This window comes from Hyperolius riggenbachi, chromosome 1 (genome assembly GCF_040937935.1).
Source record: "Hyperolius riggenbachi isolate aHypRig1 chromosome 1, aHypRig1.pri, whole genome shotgun sequence".
In the NCBI taxonomy this organism is placed as follows: Eukaryota; Metazoa; Chordata; class Amphibia; order Anura; family Hyperoliidae; genus Hyperolius; species Hyperolius riggenbachi.
The window spans coordinates 228,142,706-228,158,076 of NC_090646.1; the positions used below are offsets into that span (position 1 = coordinate 228,142,706).

Here is a 15,371-nt window from a genome sequence, read left to right on the forward strand (position 1 = left end):
ACCCATTTATGATGAGGTAATGCATTGTTTACATGTTGTATCCATTGTTGAAATGCTGGGTGAGTATTTGCCAACTCGTGTACAATTATTGTCTTCCTAGCCAGGAAAAGGGCCTCCCTGAGTCAGTCCTTCTGGAATTTATTGCTCAATCTCTCCTCTATGATTCCTGAAATGCACAATTTAGGTGTAGCACCAATCCCCAATTTGTACACCTCTGCCAGTAATCTAGTGCCCTGGATCCAAAAGCCCTGAACAGGGGCACACTCCCATAGTAAGTGCCACAAATTTGCACTAGCTATTTAGGATATGCCCTACAATTACCCTCGACTGAACTTAGCCAATGTACTGGGGTGAGATATGCCTAATGCAAGATATAAAATTGTATTAACTTGATATCTGCTGGTCATGCCTGCATAGGAGACTGCAGTGTGTCTTTCCACTCCTCATGATCTATCTCCACCACCACGCATACATCCCACTGCTCCTTGATCTTGTCAGAGAGAGGCACCGATCCCACCGCTCCTTGTCCTTGAGTTTGTCAGAGAGAGGCACCAAGATCTCCTGCATCGCAGAGGTCTATATAGATGAGATCAGACCTTGTATTTCTTGTGTAATTCTTGGTAACTTTTACACTAAGCTGCATATCATTGCCATGGTGTCTGTCAAGTTTCCCAGAAAAGTTATAGCAAATTGATCGAATTTGAAAAATAACATTTCATTGCATTCAGCTTCTAAAATAGCTTGTATAGTGATGGGAAACTGCATGTCACATAGATATATGTAGTAAAGTGTAGTTAGTCTTGATGGAGGAAATGCATTTGAGGCATCTACGGAATGGCTCACTGCTGAAATAAATGATGCTGTGTTCAGTGGCTGAATATATCACAATACAAATGACAGTTGGTAACACTCACTGAACAGCTTCTGGAGCTGCTTATTAAAACACTCAAGTACTCGCCCCTTCTAAGTCTCAATAACCCACTGACACTGCATCCCATTCCTTGTGTGAAACTCAACACCTCAGGTTTTATCAATTAGAAGCAGCACAAACTCACTGTGTTCTGAATGTGATCCAGGTGAGGGTTCCAAACCTTTATTTTGAATATCTGGCAATTTAAAAAAAAATCCAGTTCGGGTTTCCTGGATTGCATATGGTTAGTCACCATTGTTTTCTGACTATATCATCTGCTATACTCTGCATGTAACTAGGAAGTGTGACTAGCTAGAGGCTGTGGAAACAAGTTACCAAAAGGAAGGAGGGTCAGTATCTGACACAAACAAGTAACTAGTTGAGCAGAGCAGAAGCCAGTGTTGCTCAATAACTGCATTCAGGCCTGACTTAGCACTGAGCACATTAGGAATGAGCCTAGAGGCACTAGGGTGCTGGAAGATGGCTGTCACTGGTTTGTAAACCTGCACTCCTCATCCTGGAGCTGCGCTTATGTCATTGCCTCGAGTCTATAGGATGGAGAGCTGGATAGGCAGGCTGAATGGGAGGATTGCCCAGTATACTATCTCAGCTGTGTCCAGTCAGGCACCATGCATGAGCACAGAGAGCTAGATAGGGTGGTCCCATCCAGCCTGCCCATCGAGTTCTCTATGCTACATGCACAGAGCCAGTCTAGACATGGCCGAGGGAGCATAGAAAGCCGGATGGACACTCCCACCCAGCTCTCTATTTTTGGGGGGTAGTGACATTAGCACAGCTTTAGGGTGGTGGCAAGTGCGGCCATGCCAAGCTGAAGAAAGAAAGGAAGAGAGTTAATGGACAGTCATGGAATTGGGGGAGTCAGCACATTTATGGTGTGGTTTGGCAAATAAACCTGAGTTCACATCAGGATTTACAGATCAGGATCGGCAGAGACTAGAGTTTCGGATGCCTGAACTTCTGTGTCTTTAGGTTCCGAGTTTTAAATCCAGTTTTGACTGCACTAAATCAGTTACTAGCACAAAACGTGGACACTGCTAGCCATACAGCTTCTGTTGGAAATGCTGTGGAATGGTTGTGTTTACTGTACATATACGAAGTAAGCAAGCTAGCTCAAAGAGACACTGCAATGACATATTGAAGAATGTACTAAATGATTCAGGATACTAAATCTTTCATCATTATTTTATCCTGGTTTCAGCATTAGATGTCTTTTCTATGTTTATAAATAGCTGTCTATTAGTATGTAACCCAACCCTTTCAGTGAAATTTAACCTAGGCTATGATATCACAAAGCCTTATCCACCCTGTGACTCTGGAAAGCCAAAGGCCATATGCACTTCACTTTTTCTCCTGATTTTTCTCCTAGGAGATTCTTTTTCAACTTTTAACCATTGAAAAGTGCCAAAATGTAGTTGAAAATGTACTATCAAAATTATTTTGAGCAGTTTCTTGGTAGTTTTAAAGGCATTTTATTGACAGGTTTGAAAATTTTACCAAGGAGGTAACGGAGGAGAAAAAGTTAATTGCTTTTGGGCCCAGGGGCCGTATGCAATTCGCTTTTTCACCTTAGTTTTCTCCTACGTTAAATTGTCAAACTTGTCAGTAAAATGCCCTTTAACCTCCCTGGCAGTTAATTTTTTTTTTCCTGATTGAAAAAATCCTTTTTTTAAAAAAAAAAATATTTGTTTCATGTAAAGCTACCAGAGTGGTAGCTACATGAAACACCACTAGAGGGTGCATGTGGCCCTCTAGTCCGATCGTCGCCGGCATCTATAGCAAACAGGGGAACGCGTATATAACGCGTTCCCCTGTTTGGCTTCTCCTGTCGCCATGGCGACGATCGGGATGACGTCATGGACGTCAGCCGACGTCCTGACGTCAGGCACACCCGATCCAGCCCATAGCGCTGCCCGGAACTCATTGATCCGGGCAGCGCAGGGCTCTGGCGGGGGGGGCCTCTTCAGCCGCTGCGTGCGGCCGATCGCCGCAGAGCGGCGGCGATCAAGCAGCTAGCAAAGTGCTGGCTGCGCGCACAGCAATTTACAGCTTGAAAATCGCCCCACCAGGGGCTGAGATCTCCCCCTGCGCGGCATAGCCCTAGCTCAGCTCGGGCTTACCGCCAGGGAGGTTAAACCACCAGCAAGAAAACAAATACTCAAAATAATTTTGATAGTACTTATTCACCTACTTTTTGGTACTTTGTCCTTTGCAAAATGCTAAAAAGTTATTAAACATTGAAGATCAAAAATTATCTCCTAGTAGAAACTTAGGAGAAAAAGTGAATTGCATATGGGCCAAGGCATTGTTTCTGCTCACTTCAGAACTCTCAACTAACATTTCTTAGTGATGCATCTACCATCAGTGCAGATGTTGCCACCTGTGATATATTTTAGAATGTAAATCAGGATGAGGAAAGATTTTACAGTAGGTAAACACTGACTCAATAATGTATAAAGTGTTGAAAAACAAGCATAAGCAATTTTATTCTGTAAAGTGGTATGAAACTCAAGATTCCCACTTTGCTCAAAAGATTATTTGCAGCATAAAATATACTACCACAGAACGGCATTCAAACAGTTAAAAACAGCACTTTGTTCTTCAGCAGAAAGCTCCTTGCTTTAGTGGGCAGCTTCTGAACGCATTCATAGAGGTGATAACATTATCTGTTGTTTCCATTCCTTTGTCAGATAGATTTAGTAAACATTAGCAAAGTGCCAAAACTGAACTGCGCTGAGAAGAAGAAACAGCTGAGAAGTGATCACTAGATAGAGTTTGATATATAAATACAGCAGTTATGCAATAACATGAAGTGGAAGTTTTCAGAGCAGATAAACTTTTAAGAATTTGTAATTTGTAGACAGACAATATTACTTGTGCAGAAAAGCAAATATGATAACTGCATGGGTAATAAATGTAGAAAAACACATTTTTATTGAATGCTATGTCAGAGTTTTATCCCAATTCATTTAAGTTCCTCTTTAAAGCGGAATATAACCCTGCATTTCAACTTTGCTCTAAAATATTATTTACAGCATATTATATGCAAAAAGCATTTTTTTTTACTAGACCAGCATTGGAAGGGTTAAACACAGAGGTTTAAAGTTTCGTGGAGAGATATGCAGAAGTTCAGATTGTTACATTCTATTTAGTTATATGTATCTATTGATAAATGTTACACACTCTTTGGCTGTCCTCCAAGCTCCTTCTCAGTCAGAGAGATGAGTCACATTCAACACTTAGATACATTTATGTAAACAAAATGTATCTATTTCAGCTTTGGATGCGTCTGCAGAAATCTCCAGGAACTTTAAAGCCCTGTGTAACCCTTCCAATGCTGGTCTAGTAAAAAAAAATGCTGGTTACATATAATATACTGTAAATAATGTTTTAGAGCAAAGTTGAAATGCAGGGTTATATTCCGCTTTAAATAAGGATTGCCATTGATCTTCGCAAGACATAGAGCTGAACACAATACTTTGTGTCTTCCTCAATGAAAGATACATTTCCCTTTAAGAATCCACACATCTACATTTTATGCCTGTATTAGTACATGTCTCATATAATAGCAGTCTACATCTGCTTTTGTTATGATGTGTGGCTGTACATCATGTAGGACTTATCGCTAGGAAAGACTTGCTCTGTGTCCAGAATCAACACGTACTGATCCCATATGTAATCGTTCTCAGAGCAAAGGTCACGTTCTATTATTAACAATAAATAGCATGTAATTCATTTTTGTACATTCTCCAACTAATAGAATTACCCGCTGTCATCCAGGGTAGAAAAAAACGCTTTACTCCCATGATAAATGGACATAGCGCTGGCACCAAATGTTGCATTTATGAATGAACTCCACTTGCAAACTGTGTGCGAAGTGACCTTTTACCCTATGAGTTTCATGGTTTTATAGCTGAAAGGATACTGTGATTGCAAAAACAGCTTCTGAAAAAAAAGACTAAAAGCACACAATTCATTCATTTGCAAGACTTGAAGGAATTTTGAAGATTGTGCTGTATTGTGTCTCGTGGCAGTTTGTATGACCTGAAAAGGGCATTTGCCTTTCTTTGGCGTTATCAGTTACAGGTCTATGCAGCATACCACAGTGCTTTCATCACGAAAATAAAATGATCTGCAGCAGAGTAGCTGTGATTTAGACACACGCAGACCACCACACAGAGTCAGCCTGACTCTGGCCAAAAGCCTGTGTGATGCAATGTGTAATAGAAGCAGCTGCCTGTAACCTAAGGAAGTGCAAAGGAAGCAGCAGGTGGCAGTTCTCGTTGCCATGCCTTCTCGCAAGCCTCTAACCTTATGCACTGTGGCTTTATTGGCAGATCACAAAGGGAAAAGAGTTTCAAGGAAGTGGAGGGAATCCAAAAACTTTAAGCAACTAGTTTCAGCTTGCTGTAAAATGTTCAGTAGCTGCCTTATGTCATTTTCCAGATCGAACTGTACTGAGACTTTCATGCACTGTTGGCTGTGAAACATGGGTTGACAATTCCAAGTCAAATGGAGTTTTTCTTGTAGGCAAAATATAGTTAAGAATATAGTTTAGTAATCTGTATCAAAAATGAAGTTCTAAATACACTGTCCTTACATATGTCAGCAGAATAAAACATGATCAGACCTGTATAGAGTATTGAATGGGGTATTTGCAGAGATGGATTAAGAAGTAATAGGGCCTTAGGTGAGGTAGGCGAGTTTCCACCTCCTTGTGGTCCTTTTCGTAAGCTGAAGTGGAGAGAGGTCAGAGAAGGTCCCACTAGGTCCCAGGCACACGCACACACACAAACACGCACGCACGCACACACACACACACACACATATATAGTATATCACTATATCACTACACAAGCTTAGTAAAATTCTTCTGTTCTTCATTTTCCCCATGACTATATAATTCATTTATGTTTTCTAAGAGGACATGTTTTCACATCTTATACATAAATGACATTTGTAGGCAGAAAACAAAATGTGTCTCACAAGATGCATGCCGGCACAGTGGAAACAAGCTCTTAAAGCGGAACTGAAATAAAATAGAAAATGTTTGACTTTCCTGGGGCTTCTGCCAGCCCCTTGCAGTCTTCCTGTCCCGTGCTGGTCCTCCGCAAACCTCCCATCTTCTGCCGCCAGCTACTTTCAGTACTGTCGTACCGTCCACTTGCAAGTCTTCGGCAAGCCACGCGTATCTTTGCTGCCTGCAATAGTGTCCTGCACTAATAGCACAAGACGCTGTTGCGGAGATAGATATGCGTATTTTTCCTGCCCGCAATAGTGTCCTGCGTTAATAGCACAAGACGCTGTTGCGGAGAAAGATACACGTATCTTTCCTGCCTGCAATAGTGTCCTGCACTAATAGCGCAAGACGCTGTTGCGGAGAAAGATACACGTGGCCCGGGGCATGCAGGTGCAGTTGCCAAGTCGAACGAACCGAAAGTAGCTTGTAGCGGGAGAACGGAGGATCGTGGAACTGGCGAGGGACAGGAAGGCTGCAAGGAGGCTGGCAGAACCCCAGGTAAGTGACATTTTTTCTTTTTAATTTCAGTTCCGCTTTAATTAAAAAGAAATTTGAAAACTGTGCTTTAACAGCTATTTTTCCATGGTGCCTGTCAAGGGGTTCTGTTTTTTTCTATGTTCTGAAATATTCTTAACACACAGTTAAATGTTATGGTTAGGGTCAGGATTAGAGAAGGGTTGGGAATAGGGAAGGCTCCAATTGAACCTTAAATATTTTGAACTCTGTGTTGAGACCCTACATTAACCTGTTAGGTCACAGAATCTTGTATGGCAAAACATAATGAACAGTTATTAACTTAGATTAGTTATGGAGCAGATCATGGACTTGCAGCATTTGGAACTTGCCATCAATGCAGTGCTGTATAGGAGTAGCTATGGGTGGGCAAAGCACTGTAAGGGGGCTCAGCACGGCCGCTGCACCTCCACATGCATAAGAGGCAGCTCGCTGGCTGCCCAAAGTGCCCCTGCTTCTCTCCCTGCCTCTGCAGAGGAGTGTAGAAGCGTTAACAGCAGCAGAAAAAGCGGGGCACGTCTGGCTATCTAAAGGGGGGCACATCTGGCTATTTATAGGGGGGGACCCCTCACTATCAAAATGGGGGAAGGGGGGCAGATCTGGCTATTTAAAGAGGGCACATCTGGCAATTTATGGAGGGCAAACCTCGCTATCTAAATGGGGGAAGGGGGACAGATCTGGCTATCTAAAGGGGGGCACATCTGGCTATTTATAGGGGAACATATTTGGCTATCTATAGGGGGGCACACCTGGCTAACTAAAGGGGGGCTCATTTGGCTATTTGAAGGGTGGCACATCTGGCTATCTTAACAGCATTTGTACATTTGACTTTACCCATGACCACGTCCCCATTCTAATGTGTGGCCATGCTCATTTTATGCAGGGGGGGGGGACGCGAAAATTGTCTTTGTCCCCGGGCGCTGAAAACCCTAGCTACGCCTCTGGTGCTGTACCTTTACCTACCATCTTTTTTTCTTGAACAAAATTGTTTTCTGTCACCATTAATGGTTAATCTCAAAAGAATGGCTCAGAATGGTCACTAGGAAGCTGATAAGTACCGTTAAGAATTGCTAACATTCAATAAACTGTATTAAAGTAGCCCTCTAATCTGTAAAGATCCTGGTATTCTCAAATTAAGACAAGACAAATAACATTTATATTGCGCTTTTCTCCTGGCGGACTCAAAGCACAAGAGCTGCAGCCATGAGGACACACTCTATAGGCAGTAGCAATGTTAGGGAGACTTGCCTAAGGTCTCCTACTGAATAGGTGCTGGCTTACTGAACAGGCAGAGCTGAGATTCGAACCCTGGTCTCTTGTGGCAGAGGCAGAGCCCTTAACCATTACACCATCCAGCCATTACTGAGAGATAATGCCGTATATTAATTATCAACACTGTTACTCTCTTTCCATTTTGCAAAATGTGGCTGTGCATAATATTGCACAAGTTTACCTGTTTACCTGAAGGGGTATTTTCACCAGATCAGGCTAATCCATAGAAGGAATATGCTCATTCTGAACCACTAGCCCTGAGTCAGGTGAACAAGCCCACCCTACCGTAATTTCATTAGTCATGTGATGTATACATTTACAGTGGCTTGCAAAAGTATTCGGCCCCCTTGAAGTTTTCAACATTTTGTCACATTACTGCCACAAATTTGAATCAATTTTATTGGAATTTCACATGATAGACCAATACAAAGTGGTGTACACGTGAGAAGTGGATCGAAATTAATACATCATTCCAAACATTTTTTACAAATCAATAACTGCAAAGTGGGGTGTGCGAAATTATTCGGCCCCCTGAGTCAATACTTTGTAAAACCACCTTTTGCTGCAATTACAGCTGCCAGTCTTTTAGGGTATGTCTCTACCAGCTTTGCACATCTCGAGACTGAAATCCTTCCCCATTCTTCTTTGCAAAACAGCTCCAGCTCAGTCAGATTAGATGGACAGCGTTTGTGAACAGCAGTTTTCAGATCTTGCCATAGATTCTCGATTGAATTTTGATCTGGACTTTGACTGGGCCATTCTAACACATAGATATGTTTTGTTTTAAACCATTCCATTGTTGCCCTGGCTTTATGTTTAGGGTTGTTGTCCTGCTGGAAGGTGAACCTCCGCCCCAGTCTCAAGTCTTTTGCAGACTCCAAGAGGTTTTCTTCCAAGATTGACCTGTATTTGGCTCCATCCATCTTCCCATCAACTCTGACCAGCTTCCCTGTCCCTGCTGAAGAGATGCACCCCCCAAGCATGATGCTGCCACCACCATATTTGTAAAGTAATTTTAAAAAAATAAAAGAGCATATACAAATCGATGGTGCTGATCTCTACACTTTGGGCCACCACCATATTTGACAGTGGGGATGGTGTGTTCAGAGTGATGTGCAGTGTTAGTTTTCCACCACACATAGCGTTTTGCATTTTGGCCAAAACGTTCCATTTTGGTCTCATCTGACCAGAGCACCTTCTTCCACATGTTTGCTGTGTCCCCCACATGGCTTGTGGCAAACGGGACTTCTTATGCTTTCTGTAAACAATGACTTTCTTCTTGTCCCTCTTCCATAAAGGCCAACATTGTACAGTGCACGACTAATAGTTGTCCTATGGACAGAGTCTCCCACCTGAGCTGTAGATCTCTGCAGCTCGTCCAGAGTCACCATGGGCCTCTTCACTGCATTTCTGATCAGCGCTCTCCTTGTTCGGCCTGTGAGTTTAGGTGGACGGCCTTGTCTTGGTAGGTGTACAGTTGTGCCATACTCCTTCCATTTCTGAATGATCACTTGAACAGTGCTCCGTGGGATGTTCAAGGCTTTGGAAATCTTTTTGTAGCCTAAGCCTGCTTTAAATTTCTCAATAACTTGATCCCTGACCTGTCTTGTGTGTTCTTTGGACTTCACGGTGTTGTTGCTCACAATATTCTCTTAGACAACCTCTGAGGCCCTCACAGAGCAGTTGTATTTGTACTGACATTAGATTACACACAGGTGCACTCTATTTAGTCATTAGTACTCACCAGGCAATGTCTATAGGCAACTGACTGCGCTCAGATCAAAAAGGGCCGAATAATTATGCGCACACCACTTTGCAGTTATTGATTTGTAAAAAAAATGTTTACAATCATGTATGATTTTCGTTCCACTTCTCACATGTACACCACTTTGTGCTGGTCTTTCATGTGGAATTCCAATACAATTGATTCATGTTTGTGGCAGTAATATGACAAAATGTGGAAAACTTCAAGGGGGCCGAATACTTTTGAACCCCACTGTATATGATGTGACTGATGAGCGATCATCACTAAGTCTTACCCTTCAGTAATACTGAAGATGTCAAAGATTTTCATTGATACCCAGTGGGGAGGTAAAGCCTAAGTTCTTGCACAGATTTCTGTAAGTGAGGAGAACAATGCCCTCAGGCAGCCCTTATCTGAGTCATTATGCCTGGTAGGACCCTTGCAGAATACTCGCCGACGTATTGAGGTGTATCAGGGGCCTCAGTTCACATGCTAGATCCTCAGCAGAGACAGTTATCAGCTGCCTCGGCCAAGTTTAATCTAGCATGTGTACATAGCTTATGACTATGGTAGGGACAATAAACTATGAATACGGTAGTGACCTGTTTCTCCATAAATAAGACCTACTTCTAAAATAAGCCCTAGCATGATTTTTTTTTTAGGATTTTTGTGGATGCTTGAAAGACCTAGTTCCAGTTCATATAAAAGTCAGTGAAAATCAATTGGCGATATGGTAGAATGCAGCAGACAAATAGGCCCTTCACCAAGGTAAGCAGAAATTGCTAGAAAGATATGCCTTTCACCAAGGAAAGCAGAAGTTGCTAAAAAAATAAATAAATCACTCAAAAGACCCCCCCCCCCCAAAAAAAAAATAAAAATAAAAAATAAATTACAAGAAATCCATGATGGAATTCAGGGTTTGGAGAGTTATCATGATGTTCCAGAATGTGGTAACAGGGCTATATTTTAAGAAATGTTGGCTTTTTGTTTAAAAATTAAATGAAGATTGTTGTTCATGGAAAAATAAGACATCCCCTGAAAATAAGCCCTAACACATCTTTTGGAGCAAAAATTATGGTAATATAAGACCCTCTCTTATTTTCAGGGAAACACGGTAGTTAGGAGCCACTAAAGGATGGCATTTTCTACGTACTGGTTTATCAAAGGTTCAAAGTTTTTGTAATTGATACTACATTGATAATACCTATAATTACCTTATCAGAATTCCAAGTTTCACATATAGGCATAACGAATATCAGTTTCAAGATCTATACACCAAGAAAATGCCCAAAGCTGTGAATGTATCTTCTATTCAGCTGACACACTTTCACCTCACATCTTTTAGAATAAAATAAAAAAAAGCTGCAAAAATGAATTAAAAAAAATATACAGTACATTGTAAAATGTAAAATGTAAATACAAATTATGGTAATTTATATAAACAGCTCACTATTTATCTACTAAAACAGAAGTGATTGTTTTAAAGAAAAAAAAGTTTTAATTCCTTTGCCTAGATGTGTAGTAAATTACTAACGTTTGCAAAATATGTGAAGTATCGCCTTACACGGCGCACACAGTAGCAGGAAGCATTTGAAAGATGTGACCAAAGGGATTAATAATTTTAACCTAACACAAGAGTTTGTTATTTTAGTCAGTACCCTCTTATTTTCTGCCTGTCATACTCCCAGTGCTTCACCATTAACCATGTAGTTGTAAGTGTATACAATGTATTTCTATGTTCATAGTCCACTGTACAGTGTCTTGTGGCGTTTTTATGTTGGTTTGTTTTGGTGCCATGTTATGTTGTGTCTCCAGGGTTTGCCAGGCTATCCCACAATGGCCGCACTCCATAGTAATCAGATCCTCACCGTCAAGGTTTGTGGATGATAAGTTTATATCCAGTCAACAGTCCAGCAGCATAAACAGTGGTCAACAGCATGAACTTGCTGGGGGTTGGGGCAGAAGATCTGTTTTATTCAGTTTTATTGAAGTGAATTAAAATTGGGAAATTACATTATCACATATTCTACAAAACCAAAATTCTTCATGAAAGTAAATTGTTGTACCACCTAATGCTGACTGGAGTCCTTGACTGCATATGCTAAAAAGTACAACTGGTGTTTCGTTAATGGAAACTGTGCAAAATCTGAGACTAATATATGATTACTAAAATGACCAATGAGTTGGATGTGGTTTAGGCTGCACATATTGCTGTGATGAATAATATTTTTTGGCATTTTTTATATATCAAATTGTACTAAATTATCCACTTTTTCAGAGTGTCACCCAACTAGGCACAGGTTCCTTATGGGACTCCCAGCTACGGATAGCCAGTGTGTACTGTGCTTTTATTTTGCATCTAATGCTTATGTCTCTATTTCTTTCTACGGGCCTTCTGATGTCTGTCCTTCAACTTTCTCAACTCTGAACTTCAACCTTTGACCTCACCTCATTGATCAGATGGTGTTTCCTAAGATCAATCACGGCTTTCTTTCCGCTGATCAGCAGCTTATTAAGCGCCGCCTTATTAAGGTAGAACACAGTTGATTGAGGAGTGTGAATATATATTAGAGTTCTGTCTCTTTAATGCAACTTAAATGTATTTATTGTTCTATACAACTTTTTTACCAAGTTAATTCAAACATTTCAAAACAGGTGATGCAGACGTTTGAAAACAACCTGTCATTTAAAATTTCCAAGACAAACTGTGCAGGCTATAGAATTTCTAGACTTATAGTAGACAAAATGATTTTAGGTAAAGTACCATTGCGCAATTAGCGCGACCTGCAGTCTATAAGTAATGCGATCATTGCTATGGTTACCATAATAACACTCCTGTTATTCATGTGCTGTGGGTCACGCTAATTGCACAATGTGTGGTACTCTGCTGGTGTTAGTACTGGCAATGTTGCAATGCAATGGTAAACTTGCCAGATACTTGTACATGCACAGATACTTGTACAAAAACAGTTACTGGTAAGTTTTCTTTTGGACTACATGTCTTCTGCATCTAGGCGTACAGTCAGTGTTTTCAAAGATTAATCTGAAATACTTTGCCATGCTTCTTGTAAGACCCCCATAGATGTTCTTGCTTGATTGAATCATTTTCCTGGATCCTATGGTCTAAATCCTCCAAGAGCACCTCTTAAGGATTCGGGTAATGTGACTGAGCAGGCTATAAAGTGGCATACAGGACTCCAAGTGATGTTTTTCCTTTAGACACCGTTTGCACATCATGGTATCATGTTTGGGCTTCTTGTATCGTTGGGAGAGGATGTTGAGGAAGTAGGCTTTGGACTGACTGGTATGATGATGTAGTATGGTTATTTTTATTTAGTATGCTTTTTACACAATAGATATTTTCAACTTTCCCTCTTCCAAAGCAACCCCACGTCATAGCACGATCAGTTGCATCTAGGATGGTGGCAGTGGAAGTGGAGCTGGGCCTGGAGGTGGTCTTCGCCCCTATTCTGCACTTTACATAAGTTCTAGGGATGGTGAATGAGATGCAAATAATTCCAAGTTGATGGATAATTATGCAAATTTTGTATTCAAATATATGAAGCTTGAAATGAACCAATCAAATCCTGCTGTGGTAAAATGTGATTGGTCCATTTTAAGCTGTGTAAATTTGCATATACAAATCGCATAATCCTGCATTTACTCAAAATCATTTGCATCTTATTGACCAGCCCTAATAAGTTCTTCCCTATGATCCAAAAACTTACAATTTTGACCCATCTGTCCATAGAGTTTTCATCCATTATGTCTCTGTCCAGTTTCTGGCTTGCTGTTGATTGCTGTAATTACCGTTTTAGTGAACAGAACTTTTCTTATTATTGTAAATAATTAACAGAGCCATATTTTATATGACAGGGTGTTTCCAACAGTTAAAATAAAAATAACATATATACAGTACAGTATGTCCAATGCCATAATAATAATAATTGTTGAGATACTTTATTAGCCACTTTGCCGTCTGTTTGCCTTCTACGCTGCAGAATTCTTTGCTTGTGCTACTGCATTCCTGCAAAATGCATGCTATATAGTATACTGTGCTGTGTATTATTACCATGCAATCATTCTACATGAAACTGAGCATACCAAGTGTTTCAGCAAAACAAGTATAGACAAGTGAAATATGCAGTTTAAAATGTGAAGTGGCCCAGTCAGGTGCAAATATTACACAGCTATACAGGTTGTCAACAGAGATAATTGATGAGATTTTGGCTAATCTAAACAAATCAAATTTGTTGCCAATTGCATGCAGCTTGGAACTGAGCCAACTGAAATCAGCATCCACTATGTTTGATTGGCCCAAATTCCAAGCCATATGCAGTTTAAAGCAAAATGTGCATACACTGAAATAAATAGCATTCCATTGATCATCTCTAGTCAACTATAAGTAAAAACAAAGCTGGGAAAAAAACATTGCCCTGATTGGTGTAGTAAAATGTCAGTTCTTGTACTGCTGTAAATAGCTGTTACTGTGTTAAAGAACATATTATTATGAAGGTTTGGTACAATATCTGCAAGAAATGCGGCATTTTAAGCATTTCCGGACAATTGCAAACATAGTAAAATGTAAAAAAAAATGTTTCAGGTACACCAAAAATGTACAGAGAAACAGTACATTTCCTACACGTTTTACAAAAGGAAGTGTTTGTATTTATTACACATACAACCTACCATAATGCCTTATCCAGTTAATAAACAATAACCATTTTTCTTCTCATAAAAAGCATTACGTATGAAGGTTGTGGTGGCTCTAGCTCATACAGGTCAAACACTGGCTTATGGGGCACATCTGGCTTGCTGAGCCATCACATTTGGACCACAAGTGGTTTCTCCACTTTGCATTTTGTTTGGCCCACTCTAGACCACCAGGGAAGCTATATTGGGTATGAGGCCCTAGATCACCAGGGAAGCAATATGGGGAGAGAGTGGGAAAAAAACAGAAAAATGTATAAGGAAGGGAGGTGGTCACTAGACACCAGGGAACTGAATAGGGGAGGGGGGTCGCAATACCCTGGGAACTGTTTAGAGGTGCGAGGGGGAACCACTAAACACCAGTAAACTATATAGGGCTGACACCTGGAAACTGTATAAGGATGGGTGGAGGCATTAGACACCAGGGAACTGTATAGGGGAAGGAGGAGGGCCCCTGGACACCAGGGAACTGTATGGGGAGATGGTGGCACTAGACACCAGGGAATTTCATAAGGGAGGGAGGTGGCCAGTGGCCACTAGACATTAAGGGTTGGCCCGTGACTTGGTCCCAGTGTTCAATTTCAGCACACTTTGTATTTGAGTTTGACACTCTATCTTGGACATTTATCATATCTGGCTGCTTTAAGTAAACAGGGCTTAATTCACATCAGCAGCAGTGCAGGTCCCCCACTACAACACTTTTGCTTGCTGGTGATTTAAGAAGGTATTTTATTGACAAGTTTGAAAATATCACCTAGAAGAAAAAGGTAATTACATATGGGCCATGGTGTTGAAGGTGAACATAATTACACCTAAATACAGTATATTATCACTATATATAGGGCAAGAGATTTCATTATGCAGTTCCAAAAAGATGCATGTGTACCATATAAACATATCCTTTCTTCATCAGTTTTTATAACTATTTGATTTTATTAAGGGTGATCAAGGACAGGCAGGGCCACCTGGCCCACCTGGTCCTCCTGGACCACCAGGACCAAGAGGTCCTCCAGGGGACACCGGCAAAGATGGACCAAGAGGAGTAACTGGAGTACCAGTAAGTCTACACTATCTCTGAAAAAACAAAACCTAGAAACTTATTGTAAAGGGGAAAATACTTGGTATAGTATTCTTGTAATGTTATAGTACTGCTGCACATGCTCTAAACTTAAAGCTTCAAAATC

At 40.8% G+C, this 15,371-nt stretch overlaps 1 protein-coding gene across 1 annotated transcript in view; it reads left to right on the forward strand.

Moving 5' to 3' along the window:
* LOC137571854 (collagen alpha-1(XXV) chain-like) overlaps positions 1-15,371 on the forward strand; it is a 207,064-nt gene that overhangs the window by 20,823 nt on the left and 170,870 nt on the right. Inside the window, exons 4-5 of the mRNA XM_068281586.1 lie at positions 11,293-11,352; positions 15,128-15,244. Coding sequence (XP_068137687.1) covers positions 11,314-11,352; positions 15,128-15,244 — 156 coding nt within the window. The 5' untranslated portion in view covers positions 11,293-11,313. The remainder of the gene's footprint in view (positions 1-11,292; positions 11,353-15,127; positions 15,245-15,371) is intronic.